The 18,961-nt window shown below is 44.3% G+C and overlaps 1 protein-coding gene across 1 annotated transcript; it reads left to right on the top strand.

The window, feature by feature from the left end:
- Positions 1–4,389: 4,389 nt before the first annotated feature.
- LOC105903314 (ubiquitin thioesterase ZRANB1) lies at positions 4,390–16,580 on the top strand. The gene is made up of 8 exons (XM_031560950.2): positions 4,390–4,623; positions 7,544–7,697; positions 8,834–8,905; positions 9,495–9,693; positions 9,953–10,073; positions 10,669–10,798; positions 13,119–13,348; positions 15,034–16,580. Exons 1-8 carry the CDS (start codon positions 4,405–4,407, stop codon positions 15,250–15,252), a joined length of 1,344 nt encoding a protein of 447 aa, XP_031416810.1. The 5' UTR covers positions 4,390–4,404; the 3' UTR covers positions 15,253–16,580.
- The last annotated feature ends 2,381 nt before the right edge of the window (positions 16,581–18,961 follow it).

The following is an 18,961-nucleotide window of genomic DNA, read 5'->3' as shown; positions in this document are numbered from 1 at the left end:
TTCTCTTTGTGTTTTGGCGTATAGTATGTTATGTTACACCACCTCATGATATACGGCTTTTCTAAAAAGCACGGCCTGCCTTCGTGTGCCTGTTTGTTTGAGTTATACATTCCAGTCAGTTAATAAGTTGAGAGTCGTGGCTAGAAATAGACTAGCCCTGATAAGATGCTTCATTTCTTGTGAATGTCTCTTATAAACATGTGTATGTTAAGTGCCTTTACCCTGCATGAACCCAGTCAAGAATCTTTATGTAAAATGGCCATAGAAAATTAGCATGCGTTGAATTTATTCTACCCATTTCACTTGTTTGGCAAGAACCTTGGTGACATCTGTTCCTGTCAGTACTTCCTGGACCATTACCAGGAACTCTGGCCTCGTTGCATGATAACATGTTGTGTACCACTTTGTCAGTTCATACAAACCAGGTTCTGCTTTGAGTATACCTGGAAACATTCAAAGGATTTCAGCAAAGGTGGCCTTGATTTGTGGGCTTTGAGGCTGATCATTAAAGCAAAGACAGATGTTTTTTAATAGAACTACCGGTAATATGATTTTTGTGTGGATGGTGATCTTTATCTTATGATTTGACAGTCAGTGGGTAATGGGATTGGAGAGTAGCGGTCCCCTGAAGAGCTATCACTGATCTGAAAGCAGTCTCTCAGTGCCTCTTCACCACTGTTGTCACTCTTTTTACACCAGACACCATCCGAGGCATGTTCTTTTTTTTCCCAAAGCTCACTGATGGTTTGTGTCATGTCAGATTGAATGCCTGTCATGAATTCTCCATGGAAATCCTCACATGCTTGGAGTGGATTGGATGTGTTTGTAAGTGTCAGACTCACGAGAAGCAGTCACTGATGATTTATAGTTCACAACAGAAATGACAGGCCCAGAGCCCTCTCCTATATTACGAGTGTCTACTTGGAGGGAATCCAGCACTACATTCAGCATGCCAGGCCCTCCTGTCCAGGGAAGGTGGGGATATAGTGTATGTACATTGCTGCTTTGGCCACGCCATTCGCCATCTTTCCTCCCGCCTCTGGGTCCCCTGTAGCCCATGTATAGAATTGACACCATGTGTTCAGGCTCCTTTCATCATTATGTAGTGCACAGACTTAGCATAAACGTCAAAGGAGCATGGGCACAATTAACTGCAGTTTAACAGAAGAAAGAAGTGCATCATGTCATCAGATAAAAATAAGGAAATGCGAGCAACCTGTTTCTTAGTAGTTGTAATCGGAAAGAAGCACACAATATTAACACTAGCTGTATTAATGGCTTAGTGAAAGCAGAAAAAAATGTTCAAAGAGCAACCAACATTTAACAGGCAATATGTTGACTCTCTACCAGTTCTGCTAGTAAGCCATATTTCAGTTAATGAAGACCATGACGTAAGGTAGATAAGGTGGGAGTGTAAGGTTTGCCAACTAGCACTTGAGACTAGATCTGGCTAATGCTCCTTAGCGTGTCTAGTGAATCTCCAGATATTGTTGTAAAAAGTTCTAGGGTATTTTGGTAGTTAAACTCGTATCGTTGCAGTTGTGATAATGTAATACATAGATTGCTATTAGCTAAGATTGTGGTATATCATTCTGAATAAGCTTCAGCGACCCCTCCACCCAAAGTGCAGGGAGATCTTGGTTTTACGGAGAAATAGGGCATAGTCTGTATGTCTAAGCCGCCATATAATGTCAACATTTGTATTAAACACTTATTTAATGGGATGGTCTGTTGTATACAATGCTGTTGGAAAGCATGGCTTTTCCCCTGGAGCTCTGGCAGAATGCCCTCATGATTTACAGAGACGGAGGGAGCCGGTATGTTTTGTAACTGTTATCACTCCCTCATTCTTAAGACTACCAGGTCTATATCCTGCTGTTATACTCAAGGCGTGTTAGTTGGAGTTGGACTAGGAATGGCTTGTGATGCACTTTAACTAGTCTTTGATACATTTTCTGTACGGACAACAATACATGGATGTTTCAGAAATAGTCGGGGACAGCAGGGTGGTCAGGAGGCTGATTCCTTTAGGATAATAAACACAGCTGACCTTGTATGAGACGTGACTGGTTTGAAGCTTGTGGAACGTGACCCCCCACACCCCCTCAACTGTAAAAAGGAAGCAGAATTGGTCAACACTTCCTCCAGCCCCTTGACAAAACAGTCACTGTATGAGACTGGGGAAATATTGAGTGAACATGCCTAATGGCCATTCATATTGTTTGAAAGTATGTAGCAAGTGATTGACTGAAGTGAACTCCTTGCTATTGCAGAATACAATTCTGTGTGAGAAGTGTGTTTTATATTAAAGTCTGATAATGTAGGCCTGATGTCCGTGTGATTGAGTACAGTACATTATCAGCTGTAAAAATGGTAAGGGCTGCAACAATCACCGCCATACCGAGGACAGGTGTAGAGCCCGTCTCCGTTAACCATTACCATCAGAACAGCTCTTTTCTCTTAGCTGAGAGTGTGCTTGTGGCTTGGTCTGTGGCGTTGTCTACATGTATCCGGATATTTTTATAAAATCACTCTCTTCTATCAGTTTTGAAAAGGTTCACCTCCAACAGTACACATGATGTTGTTGTTGTTGTTGTTGTTTCTTTCTTTTTATCTCTCCACACAAGAACAAGAAAACTATTTTAAAATGCCCAGACCTCTGCACTGAGCATCAGCATCCCCATAACATTTAGCAAGCGCATCGTGTCACAGTAACCTTCTGGTTGACTGACCATTAGCCTAATCACTTGGAAAAAACACAAATTAAATACGTAAATATTGCATTCAAATAAACCTGAATGTGGCATGTAAGTCCAAGTGCCTGTTTCACTGGTGATTGAAACGAATCCTCATTGTCATATATTGTCTTAGTGCCTAATGCACTTGTGCATATTGTGGGATTACGTAACGTACATGTATGTTAGTGTGCTGCCTGTCAGAGACTACAACATGGCAACATTAACAGACAAGACAGACATGCCATGCAGAAATAGTGTTTGTAATTAATAGTCCTTAAACTCTTTCGGCTCAACAATTTCAATATTAAAGGGACAAGTAACGTCAAATGAATGAGTTAGAAGGACACTCTAAAAGCGCAGACCTCCATTAAGGCCAAACGCTGTATCTCGCAATGTTAGCTAAACTAATCCGTAGATCCTCCCCCTGATTTTGGAAATGGGTTCTTTCTTGGCCCTTGTTACACCATTCCACCAAAATGGAAATCGGGCAGGTACTTTTTGTGCAGACAGACAGACAGACAGACAGACAGACAGACAGACAGACAGACAGACAGACAGACAGACAGACAGACAGACAGACAGACAGACAGACAGACAGACAGACAGACAGACAGACAGACAGACAGACAGACAGACAGACAGACAGACAGACAGACAGACAGACAGACAGACAGACAGACCCTCCTTAGGCAGAGGCAGGCTAAAGATTTTACACAGCTGGGTTGGGTTGCGGTATTACTGTGAATCACAAGGTGGCACGGTAAGGACATGTTTGTACCGCTGCAGCCCCAGTAACAAGTGCACCAAGACTCTCAGTTTACCTGTAAACTCTAATGACTAACCATCAAAGTATGTTGGTAGTGTAACAATAGGCCTGGGCCGATATAGTTTTAATCAATATAATGACTCCAGGCCACTATGACACAAAATTAAATTGAAGATGGGTGCAAAACTGTTTTGGGGGAAAAGAAGCACACCACAAGTTTGTTGTACAGAGTGTGTTAAGAGAGCTACCATACAGTGTTTTACTAAATCAAAAGATTTGTTTTGGCAAGTAGGTTGGCCTAGCCTATATCTTAATGTGGTGAAATGAAGCCTGTCACCACTACAGAATGTCTCTTTGTTCAGGAGTTTGGATTTTATCATGGTGTTACTCAGAGCAAGCCAAGAAAACCGATTTCTCATAACCCATAGCAGAGTCACATAGCACATTCATAGAAGATCCTGGGGTATCCACAAGGTTGTTGACTTTGAAATGATGGGACCCATGCTCTATAACCCCCAGCATGGGTTATATATCACCACTCCGTAGCTTCCTTATAGTCACTGGCTCTCTCTGAATCCTCTTAAGCTATCAATGAGCCATGTAAGGCCCAGGGAATCTAGCATGCATGTTTGTTTGTGCTTGTACCTGTTTCATTCATGTGCAAGTAGGTGTAGCCTATGTATGCCTGTCTTCATGTTCTTTAGCATAGCTTCCAAATGCACTATTGCACACTAACCCTCAATGAGGTTTGATCAGGCTGCAAATGGTGTGAGGTTCTGCAAGTTCTCCTTTGGTCCTGCAGTGCTGTGAGGTTCAGAAAAATCACCTAGGTGCTCCATTGCTAACCAGTGACCTCTGGATGACATACAGGCCACTGCTCCGTGAGAAGATGCGTGCTGAATGGCTGAGCTCTGTTTGTGTGTTTCTCCAGGTGTGGTGGAGGGCGACCCGGCGGCCGTCGAGGCCTACAAATCATCTGGCGGCGACATCGCCCGGCAACTGACGGCAGACGAGGTGCGGCTGCTCAACCGGTCCTCGGCCTTCGATGATGGCTTCACACTAGTGCACCTGGCCATCCGCTTCCAGAGGCAGGACATGCTGGCCATCCTTCTCACGGAGGTCAGAGGGCAATCTCACTTATGCACTCACACAGAGCTCAGGGACAATGATGTATGAAACCCAAAGAGTGCTTTTGTTTGAATTAAGACGGCACAAGATGTGTGGTCTTTAATGTGGATATTTCATATAGTTTTATGTGCCTTGGAATACGTATGTGTCTAGTGGGTAGGCCTACATTCAGTATATATGTACAGTACTGCATGTGATCATGTACATGTGTGGTGCATCGTATTACAGGATACTAACAGATTAGCTGATTTGGTATGCATTTCATTTTGCAGCCCTGAAACATGCAATATAGAGGCAGCTGATCTGATTTGATGCAAGGATCAATAATTGCATTTAGGTTATGCATCTTTTTCCTCTCCTTTGGTGTTGGAAGGTACTGCTAGTTGCTAATATCAACACACATTCCACTGTCAATCATCTATGTAGTTACTCAACAGGCATTCAGCAAAGCTCAGCACATCGCTCTTTTACCTGTCCATCTCTTGAAGCTCGCTCACAGCTCTGGGCTGCTCTCTGCTCTCTGGTCTGACCACTTGATATAACCTGTAGTGAGTTAACTATAAAATATCTGATGTTGCCTTTGTAGATTGATTTGCTTAAAGCCCCCACTGCAGTAGGCCAGTAGCAGTATCATAATGGGAAGTAGACTTTTCACTCGTTCCGATTCAGTGGCAGGCAGCATGAGCAGGACCGCTCCACCTTATTATAGTCAATCATGTCAAATGATGTAATCCTGCAGCAGAAGGGATTTTATCATGGGCTATCATGCCCAGCCCATGGATTAAATCCGAGCGCGAATCAGGTTTACATGATCCTGCCACTGCATGAAGGCTTTGAGCGCGAGCTGTCCTAAAATCACGCAAGTCTCTTCCATGGGAGGACAAGCGGTAGTGTAACTCTGAGCTTTGTCCAGAGGAAAAGGTGACGGTCAAGGTCCCGCCAGGACGTTTAATCAAGGGAGATGGCATGGCGCTCGCTCTCAGGATTACCCCTGGGATTAGGCCAGTGGACATCAGTGATTGGTCAGCTGTCGTAAAACACTAGAGAGAGCTAATGTGTGCTGCTGACACCAGCATGGCCATTTAGGGAGCAGCACAGAGGGGGACCAGACAGTCATACATGCAGATTATACCAACACACACACACACACACACACACACACACACACACACACACACACACACACACACAGGGCACACCTGGAGCAGAGAAGACAGTCATACATGCAGATTATACCAACACACACACACACACACACACACACACACACACACACAGGGCACACCTGGAGCAGAGAAGACAGTCATACATGCAGATTATACCAACACACACACACACACACACACACACACACACACACACAGGGCACACCTGGAGCAGAGAAGACAGTCATACATGCAGATTATACCAACACACACACACACACACACACACACACACACACACACACACACAGGGCACACCTGGAGCAGAGAAGACAGTCATACATGCAGATTATACCAGCACACACACACACACAGGGCATACCTGGAGCAGAGAAGACCCACGGAAGGCTGCAGAAGGCAGTGGGCTGTGTAAGCAGCGTCAGGAGTGATTGGGCATGGTGTTACTGTAGTGTTGGCAGAGGAAAGTCTGTGAGTGTTTGTGTGATGCTATGCTAGTCAGAGCCCAGTGCTCAGGGTGACCTGACTGCTAGGGTTCCTTTTAGTCCACAGCTGACGGTGCTGGCTGAATCCATCATGACTGACCTGACCCATTGGAGGGTTTTGTGACGAGTATTATTGTACAGCTGCAGTGTATTTATTATTAAGTTTTAAGTTTTGTTGTCCATTTACAGTAAACGGTCCACAAGACAACACTTCTATCTCTGCTTGCAGCTTGGGTTGGTAGAGTTAAGTTCTAGATGGTTCTAATATTTAAGACGGTACTAATATTTATGGGATTACTGGAAAAATAAGGTCTAGTGTACAATGAACCTCAGCCACTAAAGCTCTCTATATAAAGACAATTGAGGCAATTCCACCTAAAGCAATAGATGGCATCCCATACTAGTACTACAAGTACTACAAAATATTTTTTTTATTATCCATAGCATAAAAGTAATCCATTTACTGTAATCTCAGAGAAGAAACTCATACTGAAGGCCAGTTTGTGTTGCCAAGGGGCTTTCTAATCTAGGGAAATTCCATTGTTTATTTAAGAGGCACTTATTTGTGGGAGCCACATGAAACATGTGAGTGGCCTCATGGATCAAAGCTATCATGTGCAGTCACTCGCAGGTCTTTTAGAAACCTCTCTAGAAACTATTGAACTGGTAAACTTTTTTTTTATTTGGTCCACCTATTTGGCTTACTGTGTGTGTGTGTGTGTGTGTGTGTGTGTGTGTGTGTGTGTGTGTGTGTGTGTGTGTGTGTGTGTGTGTGTGTGTGTGTGTGTGTGTGTGTGTGTGTGTGTGTGTGTGTGTGTGTGTGTGTGTGTGTGTGTGTGTGTGTGTGTGTGTGTGTCTTGAGCGATATCATTTCGACAGCACACCATGCAGCTCGCTGCTGTGCACTGAAAACTCCTCCACAGGCAGACTGCCCACGCTTCTGCTCAAACTGGCTGGTCTGCTCGTGGCATTGTCTGAATCGCGTTCAAATGCACACACACACGCATGCAATCACTCCCACACACTCCCACACACACAGGGGGCAGAAAAATGATCCACTTCTGTCTAAATCTTTGTACACAACATGATGTAGTGTTTGATTCTCAACCCTGGAAGAGACTACACTGATTGTACACTACCAGTAGCCTGCAGTATTACATGGATGAAGCCATATGATGGAATGCAATGCAAATGTTTTCCAGGGTCTTTGGCTCTACATGTTTGAGATGAATCTGAGCGTGTGTCCGGTGTGTGTTTCCCCAGGTGTCGCAGCAGGCAGTCAAGTGTATCCCAGCCATGGTGTGTCCAGAGCTGACGGAGCAGATTCGCCGGGAGATCGCTGCCTCCCTGCACCAGCGCAAGGGAGACTTCGCCTGCTACTTCCTCCCTGACCTGGTCACCTTCACCCTCCCAGCAGGTGTGTGCTGACATGCGCTCTCTCGCACTCTTTCTTTTTCTCTTTCTCTCCCTCACACACATTGTGGCAAATAAAATCTCTTGGAGCTCCTCTGTACATACCCCTGAACTTCACACTGTATTTGTACACACACACACACACACACACACACACACACACACACACACACACACACACACACACACACACACACACACACACACACACACACAATATTAATGTAACCACACAAACATGACCCCACACTGTTATTAATGTAACCACACAAACATGCACGCAGCATTCCCCCCCTGTTGAATTCAGCCCACTCCCTCACAGCTTAGCACACTTTCCACTCCCACACTGAACATGGTCTGTCTCCAGCTAACAAGCCCCATTTAGTAATGCGATCGGTGCAGAAGGCATTTGACTGTGCTAACTGGGCTGTTCAACCACTCTCCACATACACTATGGCTGTGTTGAGCTGTACCCGGTGTTGAGCTGTGTGTCAATGAGGCTCACACACACGTATCTCTCCCCTTTGGCAGCTGAGGGCCATTGAAAGAGCCACTCTGGCCCTGCACCATGTTCTACAGCAGCCTGCGACTGAGAGCTTGTCCACGGCTCCCAGGCCGACTTGAATGTTTCCCTGTTGTGCTCTAAGTGTGTGTGTGTGTGTGTGTGTGTGTGTGTGTGTGCATGCGCAGGCTGCCCTTGGCTTCAGGCCACTAAAAGAGCTCTCTGTGAGACAAAGTCAATGCATTCACTGTTGAGCCACAGAAAGGCCACCAGCGTGCTGTGTACACACACACATACGCAAACAGAGGGACAGGGACAGAGAGAGCACGGTGGAATTTGCAAAGTGAGCCCCTTGTGTCTGATGGCCATTGAGAAAAGAAAGAGACATGTTTGTCCAATGCTAATGAATCACCATTTGTTTTCTCAATGTATCCTCACAGCTTTCAAAAAATGCACATTTTGAAGGTGCATTGACATGTGTGTACACACACAAACACACACACACACACTCCTAGTCCCTTAATGGAGCTTGGGTCTGATACTATAATAGCTTTTGAAAATGGTACAGTGTGTTCAAATGTGTTGGTAATGTAATTGAGATTTTCCATGTTCTCTTTTTTTTTTCCTTTTGTATCCAGACATTGAGGACCTGCCTCCCGCTGTTCAGGAGAAACTCTTTGATGAGGTGCTGGACCGGGATGTGCAGAAAGGTGAGGACTGGTCCAAGAACCCCTCAGGAATATGTAGTCCTGCTGCAGTCCTGTTGGGTTTTGTAGTTTCTCTCTCTCTCTGTGTGTGTGTCTGTGTCTGTGTCTGTGTCTGTGTCTGTGTCTGTGTCTGTGTCTGTGTGTGTGTGTGTGTGTCTTATTTAAGCATCCCTCTGATGCGGTTGCAGAGTGGTGTTGTAGGAGCCTGTGGTGTGTTTCATGGTGGGCTCCCTCTGAGGAGAATGGACCAGTGAAAGGCCTGATGTGTCTATTCACTCATGTAGTCCTGGAGGAGCGAGCTAGAGGAGCGAGCTCCTCATGGATTAAATACCAATTACACTAATTGAGTTGTCTCAGCTCCCTCCCTCCCTCCCTCCCTCCCTCCCGTGCACTTATTCAATTGCATTGCCAGCATGCGTGTGTGTGTGTGAGGATTGTGTGACCCAAACATTGCTGAGGTGTCTTGTGACCCATTTAGGCTGCTGTAATTGGGTTACAGCGGGAAGCTCTGTTGGACTTGAGAGTGATGGGGAGTGAGAATGGTCGAGAGAATGGTGTCATTGAGGGACTGCCCTGTTTTGTGCCTGTGCAGAATTGGAGGAGGAGTCGCCGGTTATTAACTGGTCTCTGGAGCTTGGCACGAGGCTGGACAGCCGGCTGTACGCGTTGTGGAACCGCACGGCCGGAGACTGTCTGCTGGACTCAGTGCTTCAGGCCACCTGGGGGATCTACGACAAAGACTCGGTCCTCCGCAAGACGCTGCATGACAGCCTACACAACTGCTCCCACTGGTGAGGAGGACACACACACGTTTATGAGTGCATCAGAATAGACACACTTAAGTACTCTGTTATCTGACACAGTCTGACACTTGCATGCTCTCTTCATTAGATCCACACAAATGCACACTGAACCATTTAGTGTGTGTGTGTGTGTGTGTGTGTGTGTGTGTGTGTGTGTGTGTGTGTGTGTGTGTGTGTGTGTGTGTGTGTGTGTGTGTGTGTGTGTGTGTGTGTGTGTGTGTGTGTGTGTGTGTGTGTGTGTTTTCAGGTTCTACACACGCTGGAAGGAGTGGGAATCCTGGTACTCTCAGAGTTTTGGCCTGCACTTCTCCCTGAGAGAGGAGCAGTGGCAGGAAGATTGGGCTTTCATACTGTCTTTAGCCAGCCAGGTACACTCCCACACTCAAAGAAAAACAAAACCACAAAACCTGCTTTTTTGAAAAAACCCTGTGGAATGCACTGGAACAACATCTACAGCTTTGTTACCTACCGCCATGTACTCTCTCACTCATGACACCAATGTCTGAGAGGCATATTTCAGAAATATACAAATATATATATATACAGTCATCTGGTTAATTAACCACACACACACTACACACACACTACACACACACTACACACACACTACACACACACAACACACACACTACACACACACACACACACACACACAACACACACACACACACACAGACACACACACACAGACACACACACAGAGTTGGAGCATTCCCTCAACAGTCCTCAGACTGTCAGGTCGTGGAGGTGGTCCTTGTCCAGGTCTTTAGCTCTTTTATGAGGCACATAAGTCAAGAGAAACTGAAGGCTTTTTAAGAGGCTGCTTTCTAGTCCTAAAAGTGCTAAACTACACACAGTGACACCTAACCTCTGCCAATAAAATGTCTTCTATTTTCCTCTTCTCGTCTGTTTTGTCTTCTCTCTCTCTCTCACCTCTACCATCTCTGTCTGTCTGTGTTTCAGCCTGGGGCAAGCCTGGAGCAGACACACATTTTTGTTCTTGCACACATTCTCCGTCGGCCGATCATAGTCTACGGAGTCAAGTATTACAAGAGTTTCCGTGGTGAGACGCTAGGCTACACGCGATTCCAAGGTAAGGGCCACCACCACCAAACACCCATAACCATGTACACACACTACACACACTCTACACACTTCATACACTACACACACTCACACACTACACACCCTACACACACACCACACACTCTACACACACACACTACACACACTCTACACACACTCTACACACACACACTACACACACTACACACACTACTCACACACTCACACACTCACACAATACACACACTCACACACACTCACACACACTCACTACACACACACACTACACAAACACACCCTACACCCACTCACACACTCACACAATACACACACTTACACACCACACACACACATGTACGTGCCCACAGTCATACATGAGGGCCTTTCTACATGTCCCGGCTCCTTCTAGATGTCCTGAGTGGGGTGTGGAGCTAAATGGTACCATATGTGATGTTGGGGTATAGGGTTACATATAGGGAGAGAACAATGTTCCTTTTGTATGTGTGCTGCAAGAGGCATCTGCCTGAGTGCAAAAACCCCACCATGCATAGAGCTAGGAGGCTCCAGAACTGGACTGGAGAGGCCACTGCCCCTCAGCCTGCTGTTTGGGTGTATAGAGGTACAGACTGCTGTTTGGTGTATAGAGCTACAGACTGCTGTTTGGGTCTTTACAGACTGCTGTTTGGGTCTAGAGGTACAGACTGCTGTTTGGGTCTAGAGCTACAGACTGCTGTTTGGTGTATAGAGCTACAGACTGCTGTTTGGGTCTAGAGCTACAGACTGCTGTTTGGTGTATAGAGCTACAGACTGCTGTTTGGGTGTATAGAGGTACAGACTGCTGTTTGGGTCTCTACAGACTGCTGTTTGGTGTATAGAGGTACAGACTGCTGTTTTGGTGTATAGAGGTACAGACTGCTGTTTGAGTGTATAGAGCTACAGACTGCTGTTTGGGTGTATAGAGGTACAGACTGCTGTTTGGGTCTCTACAGACTGCTGTTTGGTGTATAGAGGTACAGACTGCTGTTTGGGTGTATAGAGGTACAGACTGCTGTTTGGGTGTGTAGAGGTACAGACTGCTGTTTGGGTGTATAGAGCTACAGACTGCTGTTTGGGTGTATAGAGGTACAGACTGCTGTTTGGTGTATAGAGGTACAGACTGCTGTTTGGGTGTATAGAGGTACAGACTGCTGTTTGGGTGTATAGAGGTACAGACTGCTGTGTGCTCAGAGCAGCAGGGCTATCACAGGTGCTGAGGAAATGAGGGGTTGGAAGCCACTTCATCCAGAAGTAGAGCACAAAGTGCAGGTGTGTGTGTGTGTGTGTGTGTGTGTGTGTGTGTGTGTGTGTGTGTGTGTGTGTGTGTGTGTGTGTGTGTGTGTGTGTGTGTGTGTGTGTGTGTGTGTGTGTGTGTGTGTGTGTGTGTGTGTGTGTGTGTGTGTGTGTGTGTGTGTGTGTGTGAGACCGTCTGTCTGTCTGTAGTAAAGGGCACTATTAAGTCCTCTCCTGTGGCAGCAGTAGATGTGTGCTGGTGGTTATGGCCTCCTGAGGTTCTGGAACAGCAGAAGATGGGCGTGGAGTGGAGTGGCTTGTGATTGAAAGTGCTGAGATGTGGTGAATAACAGTGTTTGGGGAAAGAAAGCTTTCATACACACACTAAACCGTTGCTTCCATTTAGTTATTACATTATTATACACGTTATTCTTGTGGCTTGAATTAAATTGTAAAAACATTAGCGCTGTCAAAATAAACAAGTTCATTTCAAATATTTAACGTGTTTAAAAACGCAGCTGCCTGTGTGTTGTTGTTATTGCTGTGTGGAATGGAAATGTGTGTGTATATGGAACGGTTCATATTTGGGGGCATCCGATGTACACCTGACACGGGGCTTAGTTGGATTCACAAGCTTGCAAGTTCGAGCACTTCAACTTAGAACGTGGTGTGTATCCCGTTGGGATAGTTCTACTACTGACCACCTGACCTAGATGCTACCTCCCCCAGAGTATCTCCCTCCACCAAAGTCTGTCTCTCTCTCTCTCTTTCTCTGCTTCTCCGTGTCATCTCAATCCCTGTTTCAAAATGTTTGCCTTTCAACGTGACTCTCTCAATTTTGATGCACTTGATGGTTTTTATTGGAAATCTGTAGTAGTGAGTCTATGTTTAAAAAGAGACTATTAAACAATATTATTTGCATTTAAATACATTACATGATTTGTACATTAGTTCTGTCATGTCACATTTAAAAATCCATTATTCAGCTTCAGCAAATGTAAGTCGATTGACTATTGTTGGTCATTTTAATGACAGACTAACATCTGTGACCTTTTTTTTATTTTTATTTAATTGCCTAGGTGTGTACCTGCCTTTGCTATGGGAACAGAGCTTTTGTTGGAAAAGCCCTATTGCTCTTGGTTACACAAGAGGCCATTTCTCTGCATTGGTTGCCATGGAGAACGATGGCTATGACAATCGAGGCGCAGGCGCCAACCTCAACACTGATGATGATGTCACAGTGACGTTCCTGCCACTGGTGGACAGTGAGAGGAAGCTGCTGCACGTCCACTTCCTGTCTGCTCAAGAGGTTAGACACACACACACACACACACACACACACACACACACACACACACACACACACACACACACCTTTATATTACATGGACACAACACACAACTCATTGCTGAGCATTAGGGAAAAAATTATCACCCTTTAAGCAATTAACTATTTATTTTGCAATTACATATATTTATTTATTGACAAATAAAATGTTCTACTCAGAAAAATTGCATGCTTGCCAACTGTATTTGCGAGGATATCTGAATCATAGCCATGTAGAGACGTATCTGATCTGATCTGAATTATGTATCGGCAAATACAAAGAAAAAAAAAAAAAACTCAGTAGTGTTTGTTTGAGAACGAAGTGGTGAAGAGATCAGTTTGCCAACAGGACACATGTAGCCGATGATTGGCACTATTGCACGATGTTCAAGAAGAGATAATAAAATGATCCTTGAATGTTTATCACCAAATTGAATGTGAAATGAAGCGGGGGAGATAGTGTTTCAGCTAACCAGGCACCATAGCAGAAACACTCCAGTAAACAAGGCTGGTGTTACCTCGTAAACTAATCTCTAATGTCCAGTCTCTAAAAAGCTAACGTCAGTCTGATATCATAGCATTAGCTAGCTGGATCAAGGGCTGGTGGATATTTAGGATGAAATGATGGCATCTTTTCTCAAAGGATACACAATGTATGGACATGAATTCATCCTGAAAGTATTTAGTTAGGCTAGATATCATAGGCATCATCCATGAAACTTCTTCTTTGTGGATGAGCAGTGCCATTGAATGGGCTTACGTGGGATTTTCTCTTCTCTTTCCAATCCCCATATGTCTGGCCACGCCTATGTTGCCCACTGGATCTATGCAAATAATCTATTTCTTGTCCCTCCCATCAAATGCCGCCACTTTCACGCCAAAACAGAGACAGTAAGTTGACATTGAAAAGTACTGACATCGAAAAACGACTTGCAGCATAAAAAAAATGAGTTGCACTAAAGAAGTCTGACATGAAGAAACAAAGAACAGATTGTCATTGAAAGTGCACAAAAAAAACATAAAAAAATCTTTTCAGTGCCCAAAGCTCATTTCAATACCAATTCATAGTTTAGTCACCGATTTCGTTTTTTTCAATGTCAGACTTAAAGTCTCTGTTTTAGCTCCATACAAACTTTGACTCGGCTGTTTCCAAACACATAATGTCCTTTGCCTGAACTGTTTAGTAGAGCGATGTTTGTCTTGAGCGTGCTGCGTGTCTTTGTGAGAGCCCTGCCCTCTCCTCTGGTGAGCCCCAGCCCCCAGACCGTGGAGTTGGCCTGCACAATGCCCTGGCCCAGAGTAGTCCTCATGTGTGGGGAATACTGTCATTCATTATTTATGGAGGATTTAACATCACAGACAAACAACTACTTGTGTCCGTGCTCTTATGGAGAAACTTCATAAAGGAAAGATTAGTTGGGTGGAAATCTGTGTGTCTGTGTGTTTAAGAACATGGGGAAGCAGGAATAAATATGACTTTAAATGTCACTTTGATGGAGTTAAACAAATAATGATTAAATGTGGAATGAATAACTTTGATATGAATTTGTTTGTTTTGTTAGGATGTGTGTGTTTATCTCAAATAGGGAACAAGTTGTACGTGTTTTTGTAGGACAAGGTTTGTTTTAATGTGTGTGTGTGTGTGTGTCTCTCTCTCTCTCTCTCAGATGGGGAACGAGGAGCAGCAGGAGAAGCTCCTGAGGGAGTGGCTGGACTGCTGTGTGACGGAGGGGGGCATGCTGGTGGCGCTGCAGAAGAGCTCCCGGCGCAGGAACCACCCCCTGGTCACGCAGATGCTGGAGAAGTGGCTCGACGGATACCGGCAGATCCGCCCTTGTGCCGCCCTCTCAGACAGCGAGGAGGAGGAGGATGATGAAGACGAATGAGTGGCTGGATGAGAGTGCACTAAGGGAGAGACACTGGGGTGGGGTGGGGTGGACGGGGACGCCCTCAGGGTGGTGGTGATGGTGGTCAGGGTGGGGCAGGCGCAGGCGCACCACAGATCACATACTTGCTCACACATTCATAGTCAGACAGAAACACACACACACACACACACACACACACACACACACACACACACAGCTCTCCTCTTCCTAGCAGAGGTGTATGGCCTGCTACCATTTCAGAGCCACAAAAGACAGCCGAGGTGAGGAGCATGTTTTGTTTTTGTGGAGCTGGACATTGAACCCCTGCCTGAAACACACCACACCCATTGCAAAAAAACCCAGCTGTGACTGGATAGAGCATCAAGATCGATTTTAAATAAAGGATTCTAGTTTGAGGAAATGTTAAACTGTACGAAATAATCAACATATATAAATCTATGTATATTCTCCCGTTTCTTCCCCTCCCATCAATCTGTAAATCTGTATCCATCAAGAATGCATGTGATTGAGGGTGTGTTATAGGAACGTGACCAGCATTGAAAGAGGGAGGTCTTTAAAGAGATTTATTATGGGCACTTACAAAGCACATTTTCCAATGATAATGTTTTTTTTTTTTCTTTTCATAAGAGTTTCTGGTTGGCTTTCTGAGATAAATGTGAGTTACTAGATTGAAGTAAGGCCACAGAAGCAATCATCGGTCACCACAGCCTTTACAGCAGATTGAAAGTTGTATATCTGTTGTAAAGTTGTTTCTGTTGATATTGACAGCCACTCACACACTAAAAGAGATTATTTGTGGCATAACAGCCTGAGAGAAACCCCCTGGATGGCAATGACGGGCCACTATCCCTTGTTTTTATTTTGTGAAGTTTTCTTTTTTCTCTTGTTTACCCCTGTTGCAAGCCTTCTGAAATATTTTTGTTGACTGTATTTATTTGTTTAGGAGTGCTAGCATCAGAGGAGCTGTGTAACTTTACCCCTCCCTTCATGACATGTTCTGTTTCCCCCCTTCTGTGGTTCTGTTCATTCAATCTTGACAAATGTTTATGTTGCACAAAAATACATACTCTTGCTGTGAGAAAAAAAGATCTGTACAAGTTTACTGACATTTTGAACAATGTGTTATCTAGTACCTCGTGATGTTATGACCCGGTGCTCCCTCCTCGAAGGAGGGAGGGGATGGACACCAAACGCATCCAGCTTCTGCAGAGTGCATTAACATTAAATTAGAAACACTTCTATCTTACCTGCCTCTCACACTGACTCCTTCCTCATTCATATGAGTTAAACAGCTTCTGTTGAATAAATATTTATTTTTAATTAAACTGGGGGGAAATGAACACATGACATTATTTAAATAATTTTAAATAGGTCATTATCAACTGCACTGAAGACCCATGGATATGAGGGGTTTAGACAACGAACACATCAAGTGTAAATTCATTAGGTTTAAATAAAATGTCAAATTGCTTTAATTAAACTTTGTAAATAGTAAGTGTGGTTAAAAAAATCAATACAGTTCTGGCAGTCTTTTTTGGGGGGGGAAAGGGCACTTGCCCCCTCTTGTGGCTGAACAATGCACTACAGATTTGAAAACGAAGGGAACGGTTGCTCAAAATTGCCAGCACTCCTTAAGGTAGAATTGGAGAGCTGTATAAACATGTTCCCATTCAGCTCTGTGTGTGAAGGCCTGAAGAGTGTTGTGTATTTAATGAAGTAAATATGGCCTACATGTACTGATTTGGGACTGGAACATGCACACAGCAAAATTGTCATATTATGATTTCAGAAACCGATATGGTACCAGTTAACACCAGTTAAAATATTCAAAATAAAATCTAGTTTCTAACTTTTAAATGATTGACAGGACAGGGCAGGTACACACACACACCTCATGGGTATGATGTTATAACAACAAAAAACCTCAACCAGCAAACCAGGTTTGAAGTATAAGCACCAAATAACAAAAGTAACCCAAACGATGAGTTTAGGATGCTGTGAAAGCGTTATGGAACCCTTGGTGGAACGAACTGCCTAGCACTACCAGAGCAGGGGCGTCCCTCTCTACCTTCAAGAAGCTTTTGAAGACCCAACTCTTCAGAGAGCACCTCCCTTCCTGAACTGGCACTTAACTTGCACTTACAGCGGTTACATTCCTGCACTTCTTTTTCCTTTCTATTACGTTTTTCTTATGTAAAGCAGTATTTATTGTTACACTAGGTCTCTATTGCTCGTAGCTTGACTGTTCTCTCCCTTGTACGTCGCTTTGGACAAACGCGTTTGCTAAATGACTAAATGTAAATGTACCGTTATGAAAGGTATGCATTTTTCCTTATCAGAATTGATTGATACTCGACTTCCTGGCCGGCAGTATGGAGTAGGAAAGTTGGTTGAAAAGTAAGTTGAGGGATGTTTATTCATAAATCTTGTCTGTTTAGTATGCACACACAAGCTAGTTGAAGCCTTTCAAATTTGCTGAAACTAGATCCCTGCAAACCCATTTTCTTCCTAAACAGCAAACAATCCATGCGTCACTGTGTCATGTGCTAATGATTATCTGATGCGGTGGATGAATAATAGATATTGACAGTGGAAATATTCAACTCCCCACATCCAATTTTGTATATAGACAAGAAGTGACGTATTTCCCCTCAATACATTCATGATTATTGTAATGCCAAACAGCCATAACATACTCTTTTTTTTCTGTGAAAATGTTCTGCCGTCAAATGTCAGAATGTTTCTTTTCATCCCTAAAGTCAATTACACCGAATATTCCATCTTAATTGGGTTTCCTCGCTGCCTTGTAGTAGCTATGATTAATGTGGACTTTGATTTGGCCAAATTAGAGAAACCACCATGAAAGGGGCTTTGATGAACAGCCACACTGACTAAATGTTTCTCCAGGGCTGGCTGCAGGGAGAGGCCTTTTGAATCTGCTCCACAGGGACCTCAACACTCGACAGATGAACTTCCAAGCTCTCCGGTTCTGGACAAGACTACAGTCCATGAAAATCCATTAAGGTTTCAGGCAAGAGCCTGCTTCTGCGCTACAGCACATGTCCTTCTAGTGGAGGTCTACCCATCTGAAATAGAGGCTGAGGTAAGGGGGGTGGAAGCCGACTCACCAAAACCATTTTTTTTTTTTATATTTATTTGAACCTCTCCAACAACGCATGGGATGACTTGTGTAAAATGTAAATGGCGCCCTTTTGTGGCTGAAAACACACACTGCAGCTGTAACAGGAGAAGTAGAGCAGAGGTCATGGCTGCCAGGAAACCAAAATGGATTCCTCACCAGTGTATGCCTGAGAATACAACAGCTCACGCCACATTACAACTAACACTGTCAACACTGCGTTACAACTAACACTGATAACACTGCGTTACAACTAACACTGATAACACTGCGTTACAACTAACACTGACAACACTGCATTACAACTAACACTGATAACACTGACAACACTGCATTACAAATAATACTGATAACACTACAAAACAATTCAACTGGATAACTAATGATAGAAAAGGCAAAGATCAATGATGCAGATCCTCTTGAATTGGGAAGACACTGAAGACAGCTTGTTGTCCAGTCGATGACTCAGAGCATTTTTCTGAGTACTGAAATCCCAGGTGCTTTTGCTTGATACACCAAACCCAGTCACACACACACACACACACACACACACTCAGAGTCAGAAAG

This window comes from Clupea harengus, chromosome 23 (assembly GCF_900700415.2).
Source record: "Clupea harengus chromosome 23, Ch_v2.0.2, whole genome shotgun sequence".
Taxonomy (NCBI): Eukaryota; Metazoa; Chordata; class Actinopteri; order Clupeiformes; family Clupeidae; genus Clupea; species Clupea harengus.
The sequence above is the reverse complement of the archived record's forward strand: the minus strand, read 5'-3'. Positions and strand labels throughout refer to the sequence as shown.

Coding starts and splice junctions, on each gene's coding strand:
- LOC105903314 (XM_031560950.2), top strand. CDS start 4,405: ATGGCTGAGCTCTGTTTGTGTGTTTCTCCAGGTGTGGTGGAGGGCGAC. Junction 4,624..7,543: donor TGGCCATCCTTCTCACGGAG/GTCAGAGGGCAA, acceptor GTGTTTCCCCAG/GTGTCGCAGCAGGCAGTCAA. Junction 10,074..10,668: donor TACTGTCTTTAGCCAGCCAG/GTACACTCCCAC, acceptor TCTGTGTTTCAG/CCTGGGGCAAGCCTGGAGCA.